This window comes from Myotis daubentonii, chromosome 12 (genome assembly GCF_963259705.1).
Source record: "Myotis daubentonii chromosome 12, mMyoDau2.1, whole genome shotgun sequence".
In the NCBI taxonomy this organism is placed as follows: domain Eukaryota; kingdom Metazoa; phylum Chordata; class Mammalia; order Chiroptera; family Vespertilionidae; genus Myotis; species Myotis daubentonii.
Genome location: NC_081851.1, coordinates 43,212,713 through 43,231,877, shown reverse-complemented (window position 1 = coordinate 43,231,877; position 19,165 = coordinate 43,212,713). Strand labels below are relative to the sequence as shown.

General features: G+C 39.1%; 1 protein-coding gene across 2 annotated transcripts in view; it reads left to right on the top strand.

The window, feature by feature from the left end:
* Window positions 1-284: 284 nt before the first annotated feature.
* Window positions 285-19,165, top strand: part of UGP2 (UDP-glucose pyrophosphorylase 2) — a 51,381-nt gene continuing 32,500 nt past the window's right edge. Inside the window, exons 1-3 of one of the 2 annotated variants that reach the window (XM_059659665.1) lie at window positions 285-507; window positions 17,737-17,864; window positions 18,667-18,774. In XM_059659665.1, the coding sequence (XP_059515648.1) occupies window positions 17,751-17,864; window positions 18,667-18,774 (222 nt within the window). In that variant the 5' untranslated portion in view covers window positions 285-507; window positions 17,737-17,750. Of the gene's footprint in view, window positions 508-841; window positions 1,484-17,736; window positions 17,865-18,666; window positions 18,775-19,165 lie in introns of those variants that run through there. The other variant, XM_059659664.1, reaches the window with a different exon arrangement.

The window sequence follows — 19,165 nt, the reverse complement described above, 5'->3', positions numbered from 1 at the left end:
CTGGGTATTTTACTGGTGAGACATCCCTGCTGCGCCGCCTCAAGTGCGGATCCCACGCGCGGAATTCCCTCCTCTGGCTCCGCGCCCACCCTGGCTGGCTGGGCTTCCTAGAGCCGCAGACGCCCCGCCCCCTGCCACCATCGCTTATCTCATTGGCCAGACCCTGCACCGCCTCTGTTCCTGACTGGTGGCTGCTCCTGTCCGTCTGTGCGGCAGGAACGTTTCCGCATTGAGGGGGCTGCTCCAAATGGAGGGGGGGGAGGGGAATTATTTAGGCGAAAGTGGGGGCTTTAAGGTTTCCGGCGCCGCTGGCTGGGTGGGCGGAGGGGACCAGCAGTTGGGCTGCCACCGCTGGCGAGGGATTCTAGGTGTGCGTGTGCGTGTGCGAAGGGAGAGAGAGAAGGTGAAAGGGTGCCTCTGAGGTGACATCCTCTCAGCCTGCGAGCCTTCTTCCCGGGGCGCCACCAACGCCCCCAACTTCCCAGCTGCTGAAGGAAGAGGAGGAAGGTGGGTCTCGGCGGCGGGGTGGGAGGGGCGGGACGGACTTCCCACCACCCCCCCAGGAGGGTGTGTTTCCCTCTCTGAGATGGGGAGAGCCTCTCTCCTTTACCAGCTGGGTGGCCCCCGAGGCCGACTTTGGGGTTTGCAAGAGCGCTGGGGCTGGAGGGACTGGGTGTGTGCGAGGAGGATGGGGGCCTTCCCGGCTCCTGTGCGTCGGACTCGGGGCGGCACGCGGGCTCTCCCCTCGCGGGCGGGCGGCCCCTTCGCGGGCGCGGGGGAGGGGCGATGCAGCCTTGGGCCCTCCTCCCGGGAAAATGCAGCGGCAGGGTTTTCGCCGCTCGCCACTGGAAGGCGGGGAGCTGGAGGCCTCCTCGTCCCGGGATATTTGGGGGGCTGGTGAAAGTGGTCGCTTCTACCGCCGCCGGCCTCCCTCGCCTCTGCCGCCCCCCCGAGCCCCGCTAGGCCGGGCGCCGCCGTGGACCGGTTTGGCGGAGACCTGGCTGGAGGCTGGACGGCGCGGAGGGGAGGGAGAGCGGGGGTGCGGCCCGCCAGCGCCCGTTGTCGCCCGGCCCCGGAGGGCGTGGGGACCCGGGGGCGGTGAAAGAGCCGCGGTAGATCCGCCTCTTTCATTGATGAAATTTAAGTTCGTGTGATTTTACCTTTTCTGGGAGTCTCCAGGCGGCCCTCATTTGTGTCAGGAGTTACCAGCCGACTCAGTCGCACCAAGTTTCTGCCTTTGGAAGTGGAGGAGGTTTTCCTTTTCTTTCTTTCTTTTTTTTTTTTTTTTTGAGGCAGTTTTAATCGCTTTGAATAAATATTCCCTTAAGTGGCTAAACATAGGAAGAGGAGAAAGAACACGTCGGTTAGTAGAGCAGGGGAGGAAATCTCTACCTGAGAAGAGTGACTCCTCTAGAAACCAACAGATAGACTGGTATATAAGCCAGAGTTCAATAAACCCCCACAATGTCGAGATTTGTACCAGGTAAGACCCGCTGCTTCCTGTCTCCCGGGTTGCTTGAGCGGACTGCGGGTCCCGGCACTAGTGGGGGTTGGTGGGCAGTTTGGGAGTGGGAATGCTCATTGGAGAGACTATTTGCGAAAACCTTTTCGTTAATTTGACGCTTGAGCTGCTGGTGCCGGCGTTTCCGAGAGGGCTATAATTTATATACCCCTCTGCTCGGCTGGGTTTGGTTCTGACTACCTGAAATCGGGTTAGTAGCACTCTGTTTCCTCGAGATAGTGGCTGGGAATGATGATAAAATAGGATTCTGGCTGCTGGCTAATGTGTTTTCTTTTCTTGGTCGAAGTTAAGGTGACTGTGTGTTTGCGCGCGGACAAAAATGGGGAACGGGGCGGGCAGAGGGGAGGCAGGTGGGTCTTGCCAGGACTGGTGGGGGAGGTCGGACCCAGCTCGGACTCCGTTTGTGTACTTGGATGGAGTCTCAGATTCTCTTTATTGCGAAACCTGGAGTAGCTCATAGAAGCTGGAGGTCATTTCAGCAGGAGAAATGACTTTGCTGCATTGCTGTGTTTATTTTTTTTTTAACTGTCTTTAAAAATCTGCAGAGATTATTAAGGATTCTTTGAAATATGAAAATTGCCCTCTGAATTCTACATGTGTATTAAAAAGGGGTTAGAGAATTACTCAACTGATTGAAGCGGTAACACTGCGTGTATGTGTGTGTACTTTGTACACTTGCGAATTGGTGCTGTCTTAAACCTCTGTCACCAGTTTATGGCATGGAATTCGCCTTCTGGTATGCAAGTAAACCCCCCCCCCCTTTTTTTTGCAGACCCCAAAGTATGAAAGCTTCAGCCATCTTGTTGAGCACACAGCTAGTGAAGTTCACAATCACTTAATGTGACTCTTAATAAATGCAGATGTACTTAAAAGAAATTGTCAGTAATGGCCCCCATTTGACCAAGGGAATAAAAATGCCCTAGTAACTTTTACAACACTTTATTAACTCTTCTTTGAGTTTTGTATAAAAAAGTAAGAGAATTTGATGGCCTGCCTGATGGGAACAAGGGAAACATGCCTGCCTTTAGAACTAAGCTCAGAAATGCCACTTATCATTAGACTTTCAAAGTCTTGTTATACCTTTATATGTGGTGAGAGATGCTTCGTATGTGTTTATTGAATAAATGTCCGAGTCAAAAAATAGCAAGGCAGAACTAACTGTTAGAAATTTGCTTGTTTGGTAACAGCAATAACAAAATTTAATTACCAGAGAACCGGTATTTTGCAAGAATTTGCTAGGCAAAAGTGCACAAGTCGATTCTCTTTAAAAACTAGGAATATTAGTTAAACTCCAGCTGTTCCTTGTAGTTGTGCTTTACAAAAGCTTGCAAAGGTGGTGCGCCTTGGCTGATTTCACAGCCTTTACTGTTAGTGGCTGTCTTCAGGAAGTACTAAATCAAGTGGCAATCCAGTACTTAGGAGTTTCTGTGAGCCGAAACCGGTTTGGCTCAGTGGATAGAGCGTCGGCCTGCGGACTGAAAGGTCCCAGGTTTATTCCGGTCAAGGGCATGTGCCTGGGTTGCGGGATGTGCAGGAGGCGGCTGGTCGATGTTTCTCTCTCATTGATGTTTCTGACTCTCTATCTCTCTCCCTTCCTCTCTGTAAAAAATCAATAATATATATATATAGAGAGAGAGAGTTTCTGTGAATGTTGTCATTCCTTTTCCCTTGTCATCTACTTTTTATGTTGGAATATTTTTAAATTTGTAGGAAAGTGGTACATTTGTCAACACTAAGAAATTATCATGGGTACCTTACTACTAATTAAATTATACTGTTCCATTGCGTTTAGTTGTGATATACTTGTTTTAAGTGGTAGTTTTCCTTTTAAATTGGCAGTTTTGCACAGAGGTGACATTCCCCCCAAATTAACATGATTGTGCTCCTGTTTATCATTGTTTAAATTTTGTACTTCAAGTGTAAACCCTTTATGTTTAATTAACTCTGATGCTCTTATAAAAAACCTAATTAGCTAATGACTTGGCTGACTTCACAGATCAGTTTTCAAGTATAAGGAGTGGGATTTTTGTTTTTGAAATTTTTTGTAATATATCAAATTTTTTTATCTTTGTTTAGCACTTATTGATATTTCCACTCATTGATACTTGGGGCACGCCACTCATAGGGGAAAGATTGAACGACTATTAGGCCCCTAACTGTTTGCATATGTTGTCTCATTTAAGCTTTGCAAGTCCTTTGAAGTAGCAGGTTTTTATCATGACCTTTACAGTTGAGGAGGTATCTTGTCAATTCACAGGTAGTAAGCACTGAAATTCATATGTGGGTAGATGAATCTAAAACTCTTGTCCTTTCCAATATCTTTTGCCTCTTTCATTAAAAAAACTTATCTAATGGCTTGTTTCTCCAAACTAGACTGTCTGTTCCCTTTGGGCAAAGATAGTATCATATCCCTGGGGGAAATACAGTATCCTGAAGTGGTTGATGCTCTAAAAGAATTTGTGATGGATGATAAATGAGAAACTCAGCACTTTCCATGTACTTTTTCGTAGGTTAGCCTACATTTTTGGTTGTAGGTGTGTGTGTGTGTGTGTGTGTGTGTTTGTTTTTAATAACACCTCTCAAAATTACATAAATATTAAGAAGGATAAAAGGATATGGACTTAGGTTTGAACTCTGTTGCTAAGAGGTGACCTTAGACACAACTTTTCTGAACCTCAGTTTGTACTTATATAAACATTGGGTATTACTGCCTATTCCACAGGATTATTGAGAAGCTGAAATGAGATGAATTATGTGAATATACTAGTCACATACTAGATGTCCAGTAATTTTTACTTTTCTTTCTTAAAGTGACAGTGGCCTTTCAGATAGTATTGGCACCGTAGGGATAATCATATATCCTTAACAGAAATAAATAGAAACAAGGCAGATATGACAAGTCTTTATTTTCCTCTTCCAGGTTTGGTGTTCAGGCCCCCAGCATGTGGGAGTTGATATGTTTAACAACAAAAAAATAAATTGTGGGGTATAGGGGAGAAACGTAGCAGAAATGTAAATACATACTTAGTGACAGTTTTTGTTTTAGTCCAGTCAACAAAAATTTTTGAGTGATTACAAAGTATAGTGTACTGTATTGGGATTTCTTGTGTATTCCTTATGGAGGGAACTTGAAATTCAGACGATGTGTTGTGTACACATGTTTTTGAATTTCCTGGAAATTGGGGCTGCTGTACTTGGCTTGAATCTCTTCCCCCCAAATCAATGTGCTTTTATAGGAAATGTACTTTTATAGGAAAGCTGGGCATCTCCATTCTCAAATGTTTTAACCGTAAGTTATGAGGTAAAAATGTTCATCTAATAAAACTACTTAATAGGAGATTTCTCAGCATATATGCCTTGACCAAATGAAGGTTCAACTTTCTTTGGGCATCTCCCAAGCCTGTGTTCCTCAAGCGTTTAAGATTTCTTTTCATAGCAAGACTCTTCTTTACTGATTCTAGGGCATAATACCCTAATTTGGTATATTCTACCCTCAGGTCACCTTCTGCCTACCTGTGATACTATTTCTTAATTTGGTAGTTTTCTCCCCTTGAGAGGTTGTTTCAGGGCCCCCAATTATTCTAAAAATATGTAAGTACTGGCTGAGTGAGAAGGGTCTTCTTATCACTGTTGGAGGTATTAGGGGTAATCAGCAGCTGTGACTTTATGCCAGGCTTGTCACTCCATGCCATTTGGGATTTTGCTTTTTAAAAAGTTCTGATTGCTATAGGGTTATCTCCCCACATGATTTGATTCTTATAAATGGTGCAGGGACTTTTGTCATCTAGCCAGCTAAGGCCATGTTATGTGCTTATACTATAATATTAGAGGAACTTTTAAAACAAAACTTTTTAACAGACCATTTATCTATCTAAATTATATACTAGTAAACATGTCTCTTAATGCTCTTAAATTGAGGTACTTCCTTATATTTCAGGGGAAGCCATTTGACTATCTCTGTTAAAAAATATTTGAGGCCTGTCAACTTTCCCATTTGTTGGAATTCTCTCTTTATGGCTATTTTGGTGATGCTTGTTTGGTAGATGGCAGCTTGCCAGGGAGGATCAGCTGAGCTAATTATAACTAGAGGGGTCTCAGATGAATACAGGGATGAGAAACATTCTGGGCCAGGTTGTGGAGGTCAGACCTTGTCCAGGTTCTTCTCAAATCCTAAGACCAAATTTACCCTGTTGCTGATTATTTAGAGGACTTGGATGCTTTTAGCACAGGGGGTTTGTGGCATGGATTTGAGGCAGGACTAGAGGTGGCAAGGCAATGACCATGGCACATTGCTCATTTTTTAAAGATGTGGCTTAGAATTCATTATATTGCTAAAAAGGGAGGGATTTAATTAAATTCAGAGTCACAGTTATAAGTGAAAAGTTAAAAGAAACTCAAAGAGTTGAACTGATGAAAACTTTGTTTTCCAGTATGTAATCTCTTACTACCATTGTTGTTGGTAACAGGGTCTTTTTCTAGTAGGATGGATGATTTTTATTTGTGAAAGCCAATTGAGGAGAAAAAAAAAGAAATTGACAAGGAACATTAGAGAAATAAGAAATACTAGCTGGTACACTTCTCAGTAGTGCCATTTTAATATTCTGAAGATAAATTGAAAAATAATTTTAAGAGGAAATACTCTAAGATGTTAAATTTGGGACAGTAGGTGTTTTCTTATAATATGGATTCATACACATTCTCTATGTGTTATTTTTTTCTTCATAGATAATTTTAGTAACTTTAATTAAAATAATAGGATACTTCTTACAAAAAGAGAGACTAAAAAAGCAATCCCATTTACCATCACACCAAAAAAATTAAGATACCTACGAATAAACTTAACTAAAGAGGTAAAAGACCTCTACTCAGAAAACTACAGGACGTTGAAAAAACAGATAGAGGAAGACATAAACAGATGGAAGAACATACCATGTTAATGGATTGGTAGAATCAACATCATTAAAATGTCCATACTACCCAAAGCAATCTATAAATTCAACGCACTCCCCATTAAAATACCAACGGCATATTTCACAGACCTAGAGCGAACTCTCCAAAAATTCATCTGGAATAAAAAAAGACCCCGAATAGCCACAGCGATCCTGAGAAAGAAGAACAAAGTAGGTGGGATCTCAATACCAGATATCAAGCTGTATTACAAAGCCACTGTTCTCAAAACTGCCTGGCACTGGTACAAGAACAGTCATATAGATCAATGGAATAGAATAGAGAACCCAGAAATTGACCCGAACCAATATGCTCAATTAATATTTGACAAAGGAGGCAAGAACATACAATGGAGTCAAGAAAGTCTCTTCAATAAATGGTGTTGGGAAAATTGGACAGATACATGCAAGAAAATGAAACTAGACCACCAACTTAACGCCATACACAAAAATAAACTCAAAATGGATAAAGGACTTAAATGTAAGACGGGAAACTATAAAAATACTAGAGGAATCCAAAGGCAACAAAATCTCAGACATATGCCAAAGCAATTTCTTCACCAATACAGCTCGTAGGGCATTGGAAACTAAAGAGAAAATAAACAAATGGGACTACATCAAAATAAAAAGCTTTTGCACAGCAAAAGAAACCATCAACAAAACAACAAGAAAGCCCACTGCATGGGAAAACATATTTGCCATTGTTATCACCAATAAGGGTTTAATCTCCAACATTTATAGGGAACTCATACAACTTAACAAAAGGAAGATAAACAACCCAATCAAAAAATGGGCAAAGGACCTAAATAGACACTTTTCCAAAGAGGACATTCAGAAAGCCAAGAGACATGTGAAAACATGTTCACAGTCACTAATCATCCGAGAGATGCAAATCAAAACGACAATGAGGTGCCATCTCACACCTGTCAGAATGGCTATCATCAACAAATCAACAAACGACAAGTGCTGGAGAGGATGCGGAGAAAAGGGAACACTCGTGCACTGCTGTGGGAATGCAGACTGGTGCAGCCACTATGGAAGACAGTATGGAGTTTCCTCAAAAAGTTAAAAATGGAACTCCCATTTGACCCAGTGATCCCACTGCTAGGAATATATCCCAAGAAACACCAATCATACAGGATATATGCATCCCTATATTCATAGCAGCACAATTTATCATAGCTAAGATTAGGAAACAACCTAAGTGCCCATCAGCAGATGAGTGGATTAGAAAACTGTGGTATATCTACACAATGGAATACTATGCTGCTGTAAAAAAGAAGGAATTCTTACCATTTGCAACAGCATGGATGGAACTGGAGAGCATTATGCTAAGTGAAATGAAAATAAGCCAGTCAATGAAAGAAAAATACCACATGATCTCACTCATTTATGGATAATAAAGACCATTATAAACTGAAGAACAAAAATACATACAGCATCGAACAGACTGTCAAACTACAGCGGGAAGGCCGGGGAGGATTGGGGGCGGGGGGTGGGGTGTGTGGGTAAGAGATCAACCGAAGGACTAGTATGCATGCATATAAGCATAACCAATTGACGCAAGACATTGGGGGGTAGGGGAGGCTGGGAGAAGGTCAAGGGGGAATAAAAAAGACATATGTAATACTCTTTGTAATACTTTAAGCAATAAAACAAAATTTAAAAATAAAATAATAGGATACTTAATTTTATGTGAGGAACATTAGTGGCCTAATAATGAAAATGTTCTAGGTAAAAGAATAATGTACTATAATTTTCCAGTTTCCACCAAGTTGTATTTATTACTTTTTGTGGAAGTGCAGGGATTCCCAGAAAGTCAGATATATCCATAATTGAAAAGTTATATAAACAAATATTTGAAAGTCAAATCAATTCTGGATTATCTGTAAAAATGAATAATTAAGAGTTGACTATGCTTCCCATAATGCTATTCCTTTTGGTATCTCGTATTTATGCCAGTGGAGAAAATTCCAGCAATATTAGAATAAAATTGTGGGGGAAATCCTCTGAGGGTTTGGGATTTAATGAATGAGGAAATTTTTGATTGTATAGGATCTCTGTAGAAGCTGGAGTTTTTCTAAAGACTGGTGTCCTTTTGACATAGCCTACAGTTTTGTTTTGTTTTCTAAAATATATTTAAAGTTGGTATAATAGTCTTTGAATTGTGGACATCTTGGGTAATTTAATGGGTTGTTCAGGTACAATGACTATTAGTTGAAACCATATGTGTTAGACCTCTAAAATTCTACTACCAGCCATGCATCTTTTTGTTAATAACTTATTAAATTCTTTGAAAGTTGGCTTGCTAAGCTACTGAAAGAAAATTAAACTTTTTTTTAAAATTGGGCTTATGTGTAAGAAAGGGGATAATACTTAATTTGAAAGCTGTTTCCCAGTTTTTCAGTTGGTGATGCAGGCATCTCCTTTAGTTTATTGCACAGTAATTGTCTAGGGCTCAAATTCTGCCTCTGCCAACAGACCCATTGTTTATTTTTCTCAGTCATTGCCAAATGAAATTGATTGTGTCCCCAAACCATTTTGATAATTAAGGATTGTTTTTGAGAACCACAGAGAAACTGGCTGTGTTGTCTTAGTTAACTTACATAAACAACAAAGTTTCATTTTCCAAAACATTCTAGATATTTGTTAATTTTTTTAATATAAATCAAGAGAGTTCCCAGTTTCTCTGTGAGTTCATGTGTAGCTTAAAAATACTCTTCATTGTATTCACGTACATGAAATAGTCATATTATGTTTAATCCACTTTTTAATTATTAGTTACTAAATTGTAAGAAATACTATTGTAGGGGAGCCTTCCTTTAATAGCACCACTTGCTCCTTGACTATGGACACCTGCAGACAACGTGATTGGCGTTTGTGTTTTTCTCTAGTTGCTGTATTGGCAAAGGCTGCTGTGATGTTTCCTTTATGTTACAACCCTGCCTAGAATTTTAAAACTTTCAGAGTGTGGGAAAACAGAATAACATAATTCTATGCACTGTATTGGGTCCATTTATGCCATTGGTAAAATGCTTGGCCTTGGTAATAAAATATTTATAGAATAAATAAAAGCTTTGATTTTGCATTGCCCAGAATATAAACTATATAGAAGAAAAAGTTGAAGAGCATAAGGGAATGCTTATTCTGATAGGTAGTTTTAACCTTACGTAATAACTCACATGATAGACATAGTTGGGTTTTGCCAATTTTCATTCCACCTGGAGTTGGTAAACCATGTAAATGCACTGTAACCAAGAAAGGGGAGACCTTCCTCCAGGTTGGAGAGAAGGCACCAGGCAGCAGGGTTTGGATTCCAGTGGAGCACTGCCACTGTGTCCTTAGGCAAGAGCACCCACACCCCCCACCTCATCCCTTTATCCCCCAACCCATTCCATCTTCAAGATAAGGGAATTAGACTCACTCACTGACCTTAAAGCCTTTTGGAGCTTAAAAGTTTAAGTGCACATATGTAAAATTACAGGGCAGGCCTGCCAAATAAGTTTTTGGTCCTTGATGGTGATTTTATGTTGTAACCCTTTTTCCACCTCTCATCAAATGAGTGTAATAAGCTTCTTGGCATGCCTTCTTTCTTAACATCCATTAAATTTAATGCAAAGTGTTAACTAGTTGACAACATCTCTTCAGAATGTTGTTTTCCAGAAGTGATATTTTCTGGTTTTGTTTTTTAGAATTTAAGAGCTACTTTGCTGTTTAAGAGCAAGGTTATTCTTAATTATTAACAAGAAATCCAGTTTAGCTATACATTTTCATAGTTAAATTTTTTTTAAAGTAAGCAATGCATGATTAGTAAAAATCTCAATTAGCAAGTGGCTCTGCATATTCAGTGCTGGAGTATTGGAACAGTTCTCAAAAGCCTGGTACCTCTTTTTGTTATAAAAAACACACACATTTATTAAGCATTTTTCCTAATTCAGGCTAAACCTAAATATAATTGCCCAATTTTGTTTAATCTCTAGAGTTACCTAGCATTTATATAGGCTAATAAAAATTGAAAAGAAATTTAGAGGTCACTTTATCTAGATTGCTTACCATTTAGGAATTTCTTTGACCAGGTTCCTGATATGTGACTAATAAGTCAGCCTCTTCTTGAGAAGCCTTAGGGACTTCAAGTACTCAGGATATAGTCCATGGTTTTCTTAGCCCTCCTTTCCCCATGATCAGAAATGACTGTTTGGCCTTATCAGGCACTACCTTCATGAGACTGGGCTCTACCTTCTGTCTGTATCCAGTACATAGCCATCATAATAGGCTCTTCCTCATTTATTTAATAAGCATTAATTGAGTGTTTATTGTGTCTCAAGCTCTGGTTTAAAGTATCCTATATAATAAAAGGTTAATATGCAAATTGACAGAACAGTGGAACGACTGGTTGCTATGACATGCACTGACCACCAGGGGGCAGATGCTCAACGCAGGAGCTTCCCCCGGTGGTCATTGTGCTCTCACAGGGGGAGCGCCACTCAGCCAAAAACCAGGCTCAAGGCTGGCAAGCATAGCGGCTGTGGTGGGAGCCTCTCCCATCTCCGTGGCAGTGGGACATCCCCCAGGGCTCCCCAACTGCTAGAGGGCACAGGCTGGGCTGAGGGGGACCCCCCCCCCCCGCAGTACATGAATTTCATGCACTGGGCCTCTAGTGATGTTATAAAGGAGTAGTACAAAGACTTACCATGTGAGCATGTAATGGCCAACTTTGCTTAGTTTAAAACATTTCTAGGAGATTATATTTAAAGTGAACTCTGACAAATGATATATTAGTGGCTACCCAAGCCACTAATATAAGAATTTAAGTCTTGAACTCCAATTTCTTTAAACATTATCAAGTGCTTGTATTGTGTGCCAGGTGCTAAGGTAGGTGTTGGAGAAAAAAGTTTGAATAACATAATATGGCTTGTTCCCTTAAATATTGCAGACAGACACCTAAGCAAAGAAAGTTTTGGGGGTGTTTGATATAGTGCAGATGGAGGAGCAATTAAAACCTTCACATAAGAGTTGTGTATAAAGGAAGGCCTCTTTGAATGTTCAGAAGTTACCACCTAGAACACTAGGAATGCCACTCTCAAAATAGCAGAAGCTAAAATCAGAGTTTGAGCCTCTGGGGGCTAAGGGATCAGGTTTCCTGGAGGTTGGGATGATTCTCATGATTTTAGAATTAACACTAGGCTATGAATTTGTAATTTTTTTCCTTGTTTCTGCCTACCCTTCTCTAAGTGTTGAATGACGCTTGAGATGTATGTTTGGAACAAACTTATAATAGTTAGGATGCTTTTAATTTCATGGAGCAGAAAAATACCAACTCAGTTGGCTTAAAAAATGAGGTACTTGTATCACATGAAGCTTGAAGTAGGATATTCCAGGGTTGGTTAATTCAGTACAAAGATTGCATGTCTTTCCTTCCTTCTGCTCTCTTATGCATATCTATCTCATTCTTGGGTCAGCTTCCTTAAAGGTCACTAAATGGCAGCAGAAACTGAAGGTGAGAGATGGACACATACTTCTTATGTCCAGGGATGGAAAAGGCACTATTTCTTCTCATGTGTTTATTTTTCTCAGTGAGGAATGCTTTTCTCCAAAGTCTTTTGGCAAACTTTACTCATTGGCTCACTGGCTAGAATCATCCATATTATGTTTTATGCTTAAACCAATCACTGAGAAGGTTTTTAAAATCTGGGCCTGATGCCATTTCTTAAGCACATGGGGCCTTAGGGCAGAGAATAGGTGACAGAAAACGCATTGGGATAGGGAGAACAATGTGCATAACTGCTACATACATATTAAGATGGAGTATAATCTATATCAGAGCTACTCAAAGCAAAAGCAGTACTGACAGCATTTACTTATTAGTAATGCATATTCTCCCCATTCCAGACCCACTGAGTCAGAATCTTTGAGAGCTTGCCCAGAGATCTGTGTTTTAACAAGCCCTCCAGGTGACTTGTATGCACATTAAAGTTTTAGAAGCACTATTGAGATGTCACAAATAGAGTAGGAAATTTAAGCCTTTAGGCCTTCTGCTTTAGCATTTTGATTTGCTTTGGCTACTCAAAAGGATACTTCAGCTTGGTTTTTAAGACATGCCCGGCTAAGGAATTTATATATATTTCCCATCAAATGAAATCCCATCAAATGAGGAAGAGTAGTGATATGATTGGGGTTGCAACTTAGGGAGAACCAATCCATCTTGCTTGATACTACCAGATTAGAGTGACAGATGAGCAAAACAGGTAGAAAGCTGTTTTCATTATGACCGTGAGAGTGAAAATGAGAGGGAAATTAAGGTAGCAGTGGAAAGGGAAAGAAGTGAATGGGTTTGCGTTATGATTCAATTAAGAAGTATAGTATATTGGATTGGATGTAATATTCAGGGGAAAGGAAGGAAGAGCCAATTGCAACTGAATTTCTAGGTCACCTAGGAGTGACTAGGGGAATGTTAATGCCATGGAGGTCAGGGAGATGGATTTAGAGACAATTTTGACATGTTGAGTTTGAGGTATCCATTTGAGTATCTGTGTGCAAAAGGTTTAGAATATTATAGGAAATGTGAGCCTGTAACTCATGAAAAAAAAAAGATGAGGATGAGAGGCACATATTTGGGAGTTAATAATAAGGAGATTGGTAAGGGAATAATTGAAGGGAAAATGGTCTTGGGGCAGAATCTTAGGAAATCCAGGGAGTAGAAAACGAAAAGAGGAGTATGATATGGAAATTGAGGCCTGGACAGAGATGTAGATAATGTAGGATAATATTGGGTAATGGAATCCAAAGAAGAAAAGCTTTTCTAGGAGGAGTACTCACAAATAACTGAGTTTAAAGGACTGTAGTGTGACCCCAGAAGGGGCTGGTTAGTTTTAATTAACTATAAATCTAGTCAGTATGTATATGTCTTTAATTTTATTTGTGGTTATTTCTAGTTGCTACTACATTCTTGGAGTTTTACATGTACTTGGATCACAAGTCATTTCTTAGTTTAAGATGAAATGAACTCTCCAATTCTCTAACTTTGAATACATCTCAATGTGGGTTTCCAATGAAGGTTGGGACTGTTCAGAGATAATGAGTGGTGGGTGGTAGCCTGGAGAGGGCTCCTCACTCTCTTTGTTGCTCTTGTTTTTTGGTCAGTCTTTTTTTCATGGTCTTTGCTTTGTGAAGCTAGCTTTCTGTTTTAGAGTGTGAAGTTGTTTTATTTGTGCCAGTATCATGATATCACGGAAGGGTATTATGTACACTTCTTAGCTGCTAAAATGGATGAAATGAAATACCTGAATTAAGAAATGAAAACAATCACTTGTTAGATTGAATGTCTCCTACCTCTTGTTTTATTGCTTTTTCTCCTCCTTTTTGGTGGTGGTGTTGGTTGCTCCATTTGGATAGAGGAAAGACTATGATGTGGAAATTTTAGTTCTTATGAACAAGGAAGAATTAGGAAATTGAGGTGGGGGAAAAACTTGTAAAATAAAGTTACTGCCTGTTCTATGCTAAATTGTAATTAAGTCAGCCAAGATTCTAGTAAGTTCAGTTTTATGTGGTAGGGAGTTTCCTTTTTATATCATTGAATATAAGACAACATCCTAATAGAAATGCTTTTGGAGGAGAGTGTTATTTAGAGATTTTGTGTCATGATTAAGGAGCTAGACTAGGAGGGGAAAATGAGCACGATATTTTCACCTCATTGTATGGGGCTGGGGCTCAGCATAAACTGGCTTTGTTTTGGGGTTCCATTAAGCCTACTCTGTGACATTGAATTAGTCATTTAACTATTTCAACTTTGTTTTTATATCTAAAATGTTGAGACTAGATTAAATGCTCCTTCTCATCACTAAAAATGTTTTGATTTATGACTGAGGTAATGAAATGTTTTATTCCTAATCTACTCTCTGTCTATAGTCAAGGAGAATCAATTTCTCTATTGCTAAGAATTGAGGGACAAACATTTTAGGAGGTTAGAAATCTTGCATTATTCAGGGGATTCTTTAATTGACCTTACATTAGAAACTCAGCTGTCATTGCCAGAAGTGTAACCTGAGAAGGTTAAGCCCAAAAAGCATCTAATGTTTGTACTTCTTTTTCTACCAGAAATTCCAGGCCTTTCTTGAATTCGGGATGTATAAGGTTACTAGAAAGGGAAATGGCTTCTAGCCCTATGCCCCCTAGTCTTGATTAAGCACACTTATTCTTTATTCTTGAATATTCTTTATTCCTTAAAAGCCCTTCCTTATTATCGAGTCATTTAAAAAAAAAGAACTTCACAGTCGCACTTTCTTAAGGACAGGAGAGGAAACAGCTGTGGAATGGGGTGGAAGAAGTGATAGGCGTGTTATAATGTTCTTTTGTTGTGTAAGCTGTTCATATTTGTAGAGGGGGTAGAAGGAATACAAACTGTTCTTCGTTTGAATTTGGTGCTAAGTCATACAAATGGAATAAAAGTACGGCCTATTTGTCACAACTGGTGTTTGAATCTGTCTGGCTTTTTGAATTAGTGTTTGAGGGTTGGACCTGCTGCAGCTGGCAAAGATCACATGTAATATTAAATGTGAGCCTTTCAGTCAGTCTTCTTAGCTTGGCTTGATGGGGAGGATAGTGGCTCAGATTCTGTGCATTTTGGCCTTAAGTCATGTAAAGTTGATAGGCTATTGTTCTGCAGAGAGTCTCTAAAGTTTGGTGTATGGTGTTTTTTTGTTGTGTGTGTGTGTGTTTGACTGTTCTCATGTAGACAAATCTCAGACAGCTACTAGAGAGTTATTTTAAACTTAGCAGTTACACTTAGTTTTATCTCATTTTGCCCAGATATAAGTAAGTTAAATGTTTCCATCACTCTATTTTTTAGGAATGTGACTGAACGTTGGCCTTTAGGATCTAACTTCAACAACAAAGCAGCAAGTCTGTAGGTGTCTTGAGTCTAACAACAACAACAAAAACTCCACTTATTTAAAAAAAATCATTACATATTAATTTTTTGATCTGTTTTCATCAAACTGTGACATAGAAACAATTCATGTGTAATTTAGAGGTTTTATGTTTAGTAGATATTTTCCCCAAACTGTTTTCTAAACATTAATATGGGAGTTGGCTTAAAGATTGGGGAGGAGATATCCCCAATACATGGGGTGGCAGGTTAGTGGACTTAATATGTGACAGATTTTAAATTACAGCTAAGTTAGCCAAGGGATGAACATGTGTGTTTGGTTGTCACATTGACTTTAGTTTAAAATGTTCTGGAGGAGTTTTGTCTTTAACTACCTATCATAGTTATGCAATTGTTCTCATCCATTGTCATGGGTTTTTACACACTATAATCAAATTTCTACTTACTAGTTGAAACATATGGATTGTTTATGGAACACACACTTATGTGTTTCTTATGGTGTTTTGTTTTTTTAGTTCACAAAGACCTTGTTATGAACCACAATTGGGTTCACTTTGGTAGTTTTACTGGAGTCCATAAACTTAGTTGTGTTGTGATTTATGCCTGTAAAAAGAGCACAGTTAGAGAATGCCTATTTTAGAATTAGATTGTGTTCTCTCCAAATTTCCTTTTTTTTCTTCTTGGATTTTAATATGATGGAAAGTGTGTATAAAAGATTTTTGAAGATCTATGTTAAATATCTCATTTGTTAACATTTTTAAATATTAAGGAGAGGGGGAAGCTATCTATATTAAATATTGCTTCAGGAGTTAACATAATATACTAATTTCTTCTCTCAAAAGTATCTTAAAATATTTATTATGTTGGCTTTAATTCTGTCTATATAAATGTTTCCTGCTACCCAGATAAGTAAAAGAATTTATGCTATGTGAAATATGATTCTGCTAAATTAACCAACATTTGTAGAACTAATTATTAAAGAAAATGTTTGAACATAAACTTCACAAATCTTATAAAATAAGATTGAGTTAGGTATTGAGGATAAAGGGGAGGTGAACAATAATCAACCTGTCCCTTAATTTATAAAAAAATAGGATAATCTAGATACTTAAGTGTATAAAACATCTATGTTGGCATTTTTCTCTCGAGATACTTGAGCCTAGGATGTTTTCTTTTTCTGTATTTTTCTATTTTTGTTTTCATCTAAAAGGCATTTCTGTCACCTTTAGCAAGATCCGACTGTCACAGAGATGCTCAGCTATGCCAGAAGTCCTGGTAGTCTTGTCTGACACAGATGAGTACTGAAAAGTCTTTACTGAAATTGAGGATCAGAGTGGGGAAGTAGCCATGTGCCCTCCTCTTTTTAAAATTAAAATTTTGATGCCAAAGGAAGTAGAAGCAACTTGGAATTGCCATTATCTATTTCTCAAGGGGTTCTTCTAGAAAGGAATATGAAACTATAGTGGCTCTCCTTCTAAAATAGAAGGGATTCCTTAAATTTTTCATGTAGCCTGAAGGAAGAAGGAGTCTTTTGCTTCTGCGAAATTGCTAGACCCCTTTATTATCTTATGATACAGCAGGAGTTCCGTAAGGGCATGTTCCATAACACATATCCTTATTAACATTATCCCAATTGTTCTGATTTTACTCTAGTTTTAATGGCTAGGAGGGAAACATGAGTAGAGATGGAATTATGTACTCAAATGAAGATTAATCTTTTTACTTCCACCTGCCCCATCTTCCCAAAAGTGTTTAGTATTTCAGATATACTAAGAAAGCATATAGATGTGCAAAATAGTCAAATTTAATCACATCCTATATAATAAAAGCCTAATATACTAAGTGTCTGGTCATCCATTCAACCAAAGAGTAATATGCTAATGATATGCTAAGGCCGCTCAACTGCTCGCTATGACAGGCAGATGCTCTGACCGGTAGGTTAGCTTGCTGCTGTGGTCTGGCCAATCGGAACTGAGCGAGATGGGCCAGACATGCCCTGGAGCCCTCCTATGGTCCCTCCCCGGCTGGCCAGCCTCCTGTGTCCCTCCCTGGCCCCGATCATGCACTGGTGGGGTCCCTCAGCCTGGCCTGTGCCCTCTCGCAATCCAGGACCCCTTGGGGGATATCGGAGAGCTGGTTTCAGCCCGATCCCACAGGCCCGGCTGAAGGACCCCACTGGTGCACGAATTCGTACACCAGGCCTCTAGTGTGATTATATAGTCCTAACTAGTTGACACTACTGAAATTCTGTGAGAGGATGATGGGACTATAGCATTGAGCCTTTTTCATTAGCTGGAAAACCAGAAATAAATCAGTTTTAACTTGGCAGCTGTTTAAATGGATTTCTTATTTTTCAGTTGGTTGTTTTATATTTTTGTTTTAAGATCTTAGCAAAGCAATGTCTCAAGATGGCGCTTCTCAGTTCCAAGAGGTCATTCGACAAGAGATAGAATTATCTGTGAAGAAAGAACTAGAAAAAATACTTATCACAGCACCATCACATGAGTTTGAGGTAAGGACTCTACAATGTTTCTTGCTTTCATTCATGTATATGCTGAGTTGCTGTTGCTGATCATCCAATTTAAAATAAGCACAAGATGTAACGAGAACATAAAAAATTAGGATTGCTTAACAATTAAGAACTTTCAACATTTAGCTATTATAAAACCATTGTCTTTTTCTTGTTTAATTCTAGGAAGTTTCTAAGGTCTAAACAGAACAAAATTACACTTTATTTATTCTGTGTTTTGATATTATTGGGTAGAGAAATGGATACCAATGTTCATGAACCATATATCCTGAATGCCTTTTTTTAAAAGAGCCAGTTCTAATAGAACTATACTACTTGTCGGCTATAATAGAGATCCCACAATAGGCAGATTTACTTTTCTACTTACAAATCAATAGATTATCCTTTTCATTTTCATATTTTAATTTGTACTTAATGTTTTGTAGTTGTGTTTTGTTCCTTTTTGTTCTTTTAGTGAGCATATATTTTCACTGAAAAGAAGCAGAGAAAGATATTGGTGAATAAATACAGGGAACCATTTGGATTTCCCATGGACCAAATGGTGTTCAGAGTACATGACACTGGTGGGATATGGGGAGTATTATTTGCTTGTATTCCTTTAAGTGTGGTTCCTATTAGCTTTTCCTCCTGCTTTAGTTTTAAATTGGGGGATAAAAAAGGAAAAAGGCTCCATGTTCTAATAGTTTAAAAATTTCATTGAAAGGCATTTTAAGTGTGTACAATATATATCTGTTTTTATTAAATATTAAGCATTCTGAGAGCCAATATATTTCTGTTTTTATAGCACACTAAAAAAGACCTTGATGGATTTCGTAAGCTATTTCATAGATTTTTGCAAGAAAAGGGACCTTCTGTGGATTGGGGAAAAATCCAGAGACCTCCAGAAGATTCGGTAAGTTTTAGTAATATGTAGGAATATGTAAGATAATTTAGGACATTGTTTAACTTTGGGGGTAGAGTAGCCTAGGGGATCTGTAAAAACCATCAGGAATATTCAGACACAGAATATTGCTTTGCATTTACTGTTCCCTCATGCTGAAACTACAAAGATAGCCTTCCATCATTATGCCTTCTGATAGACTCAACTTTCCAGTTCTGCAAAAGACTTATGGAAGTCTAATCTCCCTTTAAATACCACCTCAAAACTTAATATCCTGACTATGAGGCAATTCTTTGGAAAATTACCAAATGCACAGTAAGGCTTCATTTAAGTTCTTTCCTCCTCCTCTCTCCCACACTATCTGATTTCTTATTGTCTGTAGGGTCATGTACAGATGCTAAGT